General features: G+C 53.1%; 1 protein-coding gene across 1 annotated transcript; it reads left to right on the forward strand.

Annotated features, from left to right (window-relative positions):
• Positions 1-4586: 4586 nt before the first annotated feature.
• Positions 4587-5587, forward strand: LOC134482998 (uncharacterized). Its single transcript, XM_063277686.1, has 2 exons — positions 4587-5143; positions 5503-5587. The coding sequence occupies exons 1-2, from the start codon at positions 4587-4589 to the stop codon at positions 5576-5578; spliced, it is 633 nt and encodes a 210-aa protein (XP_063133756.1). The 3' UTR covers positions 5579-5587.
• Positions 5588-7050: the final 1463 nt, after the last annotated feature.

Consider the following 7050-nt stretch of genomic DNA (forward strand, 5'->3'; position numbering starts at 1 on the left):
ATGTCTATGTGCCTCGTTTGAATCCACCAATCCCCGTAACTATGCATCTGCTTCTGTACGCCCGCTTCTGCTTCCCCAAACCCTATAAAAGCCCCATGCTGGAGCTGCTGGGCGCACAAGTCCTCCAAAGAGACTGTGTGCCCGCAGGTACCTGTGTTTTCCAATAAACCCTCTTGCTGATTGCATCCGAGTGGACTCGGCTCGGTCATTGGGCGCTTGGGACTCCTCCTGAGGGAAAGGTCCTCTCTGGGGGTCTTTCATTATGGGGGCTCGCCCGGGGTTTGGAGACCCTCTGCCCAGAGACCACCGACCACCCACCGGGAGGTAAGCCGGCCGGCGTTTGTCTTGTCTGTTGTGTCTTGTCCTGTGAACGATCGATCAATAGGCTCAGATCTGGGGACTATCTGGGCGGGTCAGAGAAGGAGCTGACGAGCTCGGACTTCTCCCCCCGCAGCCCTGGAAGACGTTCCAAGGGTGTCTGGAGCCCGGTTCTTTGGGGCTCAGCCCGTATCGGAGGGATACGTGGTTTTGGTTGGAGGAGAGGGTCCAGGACCCTCGGCACCTCCATCTGACTCTTTGTTTTGGGTTTTACGTCGAAGCCGCGCGGTGCGTCTGTCTGTTATTTGTCTGATTGTTGGATTTGTCTGTCTAATTTGTGCCCTAATTTTCTTTGAAGCTACCATGGGACAATCGCTAACAACCCCCTTGAGTCTCACTCTAGACCATTGGAAGGACGTCCGAGACCGAGCACGTGATCAGTCGGTCGAGATCAAGAAAGGAAATGGCAGACCCTCTGCACGTCCGAGTGGCCCACTTACGATGTGGGATGGCCGGTGAACGGCACTTTTAACAAGACCACTATTTTGCAGGTTAAGGACCTGATTTTCCGCCAGAAGCTGTACGGACACCCTGACCAGGTGGCCTACATTGTCACCTGGGAGAGCTTGGCATTTAGCCCTCCTCCTTGGGCAGAACCCTTTGTGGACCCGAATTGGCTTCCTGTTTCCCCTAAACCTGTTTCCCCGAGCCCACCTGACCCTTTGGTTGCTTCTTCCTCTCTCTTTCCTGCTCTAACTAAGGAAGAGTCTCCCAAAGTCCCTCCCCCGAAACCTGTCCTCCCAGAGGACCCAAATTCCCCCCTTATAGATCTCCTCTTGGAAGAACCTCCTCCGTACCCTGTACCTACAGCCCCGCCAAGAGAAGAGGAAGTGGAGCCACCTGCTAGACCTCGACTCGAGGCGGCCCCTTCCCCTGTGGCTGGAAGACTTCGGGGACGACGCGAGGTGGCGCCAGACTCCACCTCCCAGGCCTTTCCGCTTAGACAAGGGGCTGGCGGCCAGATGCAATACTGGCCGTTCTCAGCGGCCAACATATATAACTGGAAACAACACAACCCCCCCTTTTCTAAGGATCCGGTGGCTCTCACCAACCTGATAGAATCTGTCTTGCTTACCCATCAGCCCACTTGGGATGATATACAGCAACTTTTACAGGCCCTCCTGACCTCTGAGGAGAAGCAGAGAGTGCTCTTAGAGGCCAGGAAACATGTTTTGGGAGACAATGGACGCCCCACCTTGCTCCCGGAAGAGATCGATGACGCATTCCCACTTACGAGACCTGATTGGGATTTCACCACGGCTGAAGGTAGGAGACACCTACGCCTTTATCGCCAGTTGCTCCTAGCGGGTCTCCGAGGGGCGGCACGACGCCCCACCAATTTGGCTCAGGTGAAACAAGTGGTACAAGAGGCTGCGGAGACTCCTTCAGCCTTCCTAGAGAGACTTAAGGAAGCTTATCACATGTATACCCCTTATGATCCAGATGATCCAGGACAAATGACAAATGTCTCCATGTCCTTCATCTGGCAGGCAGCACCAGATATCAGGGCCAAGCTACAGAGACTAGAAAATTTACAAGGGTATACACTGCAGGATTTACTTAAGGAGGCAGAAAGAATTTATAACAAGAGAGAGACACAAGAAGAAAAGGAAGATAGAGTACGTAGAGAAAAGGATGAGAGAGACTGAAAAAGAAGCAGAGAGTTGAGTCGAATCTTGGCCGCCGTAGTTCAGGGTCAAGAGAAAAGGGGAGAGAGGGTGGGAGTTCGAAAGGGGCCAAAGCTAGATAAGGATCAATGTGCGTATTGCAAAGAAAGAGGACACTGGGCCAGAGATTGCCCTAAGAAACCCAGCGGGCTCCGAAGACCCTGCCCACAGACCTCCCTCTTGGCCCTAGATAAAGATTAGGGAGGTCAGGGCCAGGAGCCCCCCCCCTTAGCCCAGGATAACTCTTGAAGTTGGGGGGCAGCCAGTCACCTTTCTGGTGGACACAGGAGCCCAGCACTCAGTCCTCACCCAGGCCCCTGGACAACTCGGCGACCGGACGGCCTGGGTACAAGGAGCCACTGGCAGCAAGAGATACTGTTGGACTACAGATCGACAGGTTCAGCTGGCTACTGGTAAGGTGACCCATTCCTTCTTACATGTTCCGGACTGCCCATACCCTCTGCTGGGCCATGACTTGCTTACCAAATTAAAAACTCAGATCCATTTTGAAGAAGGAGGGACCCGAGTAACCGGGCCCCGCGGTACTCCTCTTCAGATTTTAACCCTTCAGTTAGAAGATGAATATAGATTATATGAACCAGAACAGGACAAGCCAAAATCTCTAGAAATAGACTCTTGGGTCACGAAATTCCCACTGGCCTGGGCGGAGACTGGCGGGATGGGGTTGGCGCTCCAACAGCCTCCCCTAATTATCCAGTTAAAGGCCACCGCGACTCCTGTCTCCATTAAACAGTACCCCATGTCATGGGAAGCTTATCAGGGCATAAAGCCACATATCAGGAGGCTCTTAGACCAAGGCATCCTAGTCCCTTGCCGGTCACCCTGGAATACGCCTCTGCTACCTGTTAAGAAGCCCGGCACTGGAGACTATAGGCCAGTACAAGATTTGAGAGAGGTCAACAAAAGAGTAGAAGATATTCATCCAACTGTCCCAAACCCTTATAACCTACTCAGCACCCTGCCTCCCACCCATACTTGGTATACGGTCTTAGATCTGAAGGATGCTTTCTTCTGCCTCCGGCTGAGCCCAGAAAGCCAGCCCTTATTTGCTTTTGAGTGGAAAGACTCTGAAATGGGGCTTTCGGGACAGTTGACTTGGACAAGGTTACCACAGGGTTTCAAAAACAGCCCAACGCTCTTTGATGAGGCCTTACACCGGGACTTGGCTGACTTTCGAGTCCAGCATCCCACTCTTATACTTCTTCAGTTTGTTGATGACCTTCTTGTAGGGGCCACTTCTGAGACAGCATGCCACCAGGGAACAGAATCCCTCTTGCAGACTTTGGGGCGATTGGGCTATCGAGCTTCTGCCAGAAAGGCTCAAATTTGCCAGACCCAGGTTACTTATTTAGGCTATCAACTAAGGGACGGACAGCGATGGCTGACTCCGGCTAGGAAACAGACCGTGACCAACATCCCAGCCCCAAGAAATGGCTGACAGCTATGGGAATTCCTAGGAACGGCGGGATTCTGCCGCCTCTGGATTCCTGGGTTTGCCAAGATGGCAGCCCCCTTGTACCCTCTCACTAAACAGGAGGTGCTCTTCCAGTGGGGGGCAGAACAACAGGAGGCATTTGATAACATTAAACGGGCCTTGCTGTCCTCCCCTGCCTTGGGTCTCCCAGACATCACCAAGCCCTTTGAACTATTTGTGGATGAGAAGCAAGGGTATGCTAAGGGGGTCCTAACACAAAGACTGGGACCCTGGAAGCGCCCGGTAGCCTACCTGTCTAAGAAATTAGACCCTGTGGCCTCCAGTTGGCCACCATGCCTGAGAATGGTGGCAGCCATTGCCGTCCTAACTAAAGACGCTGGGAAGTTGACCTTGGGGCAGCCACTCACCATCCTGGCACCCCATGCAGTGGAGGCTTTGATAAAACAGCCCCCCGACCGCTGGCTCTCTAATTCCCGCATGACCCACTACCAAGCCTTGCTATTGGATGCGGAACGGGTCCAGTTTGGGCCCGTGGTCGCTCTCAACCCAGCCACTCTGCTTCCTTTGCCAGAGGAGGCAGAACAGCACGACTGTCTGCAGATCCTTGCAGAAGTACATGGAACCAGACCAGACCTATCGGACCGACCTCTCCAGGATGCTGACCATACGTGGTACACCGATGGTAGCAGCTACTTGGTGAACGGGGAACGGAAAGCTGGAGCCGCGGTCACTACGGAGGACAAAGTGATCTGGGCAAGCGCCTTGCCTGTTTGTACCTCCGCACAGCGGGCTGAACTCATTGCCTTAACCCAGGCGCTCAAAATGGCAGAAGGTAAGAGGCTGAATGTATATACAGACAGCCGCTATGCCTTTGCTACAGCACACATCCATGGAGAGATCTACTGGAGAAGAGGGCTGCTCACATCTGAGGGTAAGGACATTAAGAACAAGACTGAAATTCTGGCCCTCCTGGCAGCTCTGTTCCTACCAAAAAGACATTTATACATTGCCCAGGGCATCAGAAGGGACACAGCCCCGAGGCACTGGGAAATCGGCTAGCTGATGTCTCAGCGCATGAGGCCGCCATGGGCACCCAAGTTCTGTCCTTAAAAGACCAAGATCAACCCACGTCTCCACAGCCGGAACAGACCGGTTGGCTCTACACCACGGAGGACACAAAGCTCCTACAGAAAATGGGGGCCGTTTGGTGCCCACAACTAAAACGGTGGGTCTACACAGGGAAAACAGTTATGCCTACAAAGATGACCTTTGAATTAATCTCCTACCTACATAAATTAACACACCTGGGACTCAAGAAGATGAAGACCCTCTTAAGACGAGAAGAGATTGACACCTACCTCCTGGGACGAGATCAGGCCTTGAGGGAGGTGACTGAAAGCTGCAGGGCCTGTGCTCAGGTAAACCCAGGAAAAGCTAAAATTGGACAAGGAGTCCGTCCCCGAGGACATCGGCCTGGTACCCACTGGGAAATTGACTTCACTGAAATCAAGCCTGGTATGTACGGACACAAATACCTCTTAGTGTTCATAGATACCTTCTCCGGATGGGTAGAGGCTTTCCCCACGAAACATGAAACGGCCAAGGTGGTGACCAAGAAGCTCCTCGAAGAAATCTTCCCCAGGTATGGAATGCCCCAAGTATTGGGGTCAGATAACGGGCCCGCTTTCGTCTCCCAGGTAAGTCAGTTGGTGGCCAAGTTATTGGGGATTGATTGGAAGTTACATTGTGCTTATAGACCCCAAAGTTCAGGACAGGTAGAGCGCATGAATAGAACAATTAAGGAGACTTTATCTAAATTAACGCTTGCAACTGGCTCAAAGGATTGGGTGTCCCTACTACCCCTAGTCCTATACCGGGCCCGGAATACACCGGGCTCCCATGGCCTGACTCCCTTTGAAATAGTATACGGGACCCCACCCCCATTTATCAATTTCTTTGATTCAAACATCGCTGAATTCGCTAATAGCCCTTCCTTGGCAGCACATCTTCAGGCCCTACAAATCGTGCAGAGAGACATCTGGAAACCTCTAGCCGCGGCCTACCAAGACAGGCTTGAACAACCGACGGTGCCGCACCCGTTCCAGATTGGAGACACCGTGTGGGTGCGCAGACATCAGACCAAGAATCTCGAGCCTCGGTGGAAAGGACCCTATACAGTTCTCCTGACTACCCCGACAGCCTTGAAGGTAGACGGAATTGCAGCTTGGATCCACGCATCTCATGCCAAGGCGGCCCGACCTGAGGAAACGGCAGATCACAACATCGCGCCCCAGACATGGAAGGCTCAACGCACTCAAAACCCCCTAAAGCTAAGATTTTCACGTTGTTGCTCTTAACTGTCTTATGGACTAGGGGTGGGGCGAGTCTGGGGGCTAGCCCCCACCAGGTATATAATATGTCCTGGATAATAACTAATTTAGAGACGGGCTGGTCTCAAGTCCTAGCTAATGGTAAGCATGCTGAAGGAACCTGGTGGCCCCCTTTGACTTTCGACCTTTGTCAACTGGCTAAGGACTCCTGGGAGCATACTGAGCGGACTCCCCACAACTCATACCCACCCTGCAGACACTCTGATTGGTATACTTGTCCCGGAGGTAAGAGGACACGGGAGTGTGGAGGTCCTGAGACCTTCTACTGCGCTAAGTGGGGGTGTGAGACTTACACTCAAGGATGGTGGGGGACCAAGAAGGGGGACTTAGTGGCCTTCTCCCCTGAGATTCTAGGCGAATCTCGAATTACAATAGAATTCACGGATCAAGGTAAAAACATAGATTGGAAGGTGAGGCATAGGTGGGGGATACGGTTGTATACCCCTGGCCAAACTAACCCAGGACTCCTGTTCTCCCTCCAACTGGTGAGAGAACGGGTCACACAAGAGATTGGTCCAAACCCAGTCCTCATGGATCAAAAGCCCCCTTCCCGACCAGCACCGGCACTGCCCCCGGTCGGACCCCCACTATGGCTAAACACCACTCAGAACTCCGGGGATATCTTGACAACTCCCTCCCCGACTAGGGACCCTTCCACACCGGCCCCTCAGCTGCTAGGAACGGGAGACCGGCTAATCCACTTAGTGACCGGGGCATACTTGGCACTCAATTATTCAGAACCTGACAAGACCCAAGAATGCTGGCTGTGCCTGGTCTCTAGCCCGCCCTATTATGAGGGTGTGGAAGTCATGGGGAATTATACTAATCAGACTACAGCCCCGGCCAGCTGCACAACCCTCCCTAGCCATAGGCTGACGTTGCCGGAAGTCTCAGGACAGGGACTCTGTATAGGGACCATACCCCCCACTCACCAGGTCCTCTGCGCTATCACCGAGAGGATCCCCACTGGAAGCTACTACCTAGCAGCTCCTACAGGCACCTATTGGGCCTGTAACACTGGATTGACACCTTGTATCTCCGCCGCAATCCTCCGCAGATCCTCAGACTACTGTGTACTGGTAGAAATTTGGCCTAAGGTCACCTACCATGGGCCCGAGTACATATACTCACATTTTGAGGGGCTGACTCGATTCAGGCG

Source organism: Rattus norvegicus, chromosome 18 (genome assembly GCF_036323735.1).
Source record: "Rattus norvegicus strain BN/NHsdMcwi chromosome 18, GRCr8, whole genome shotgun sequence".
NCBI classification, from domain to species: domain Eukaryota; kingdom Metazoa; phylum Chordata; class Mammalia; order Rodentia; family Muridae; genus Rattus; species Rattus norvegicus.

Excerpts from the sequence above, each read along its gene's own strand:
- LOC134482998 (XM_063277686.1), top strand. The coding sequence starts at position 4,587 with ATGGGCACCCAAGTTCTGTCCTTAAAAGACCAAGATCAACCCACGTCT. Across the intron at positions 5,144-5,502 it reads CTCGAAGAAATCTTCCCCAG|CACATCTTCAGGCCCTACAA; the intron begins GTATGGAATGCC and ends CTTCCTTGGCAG.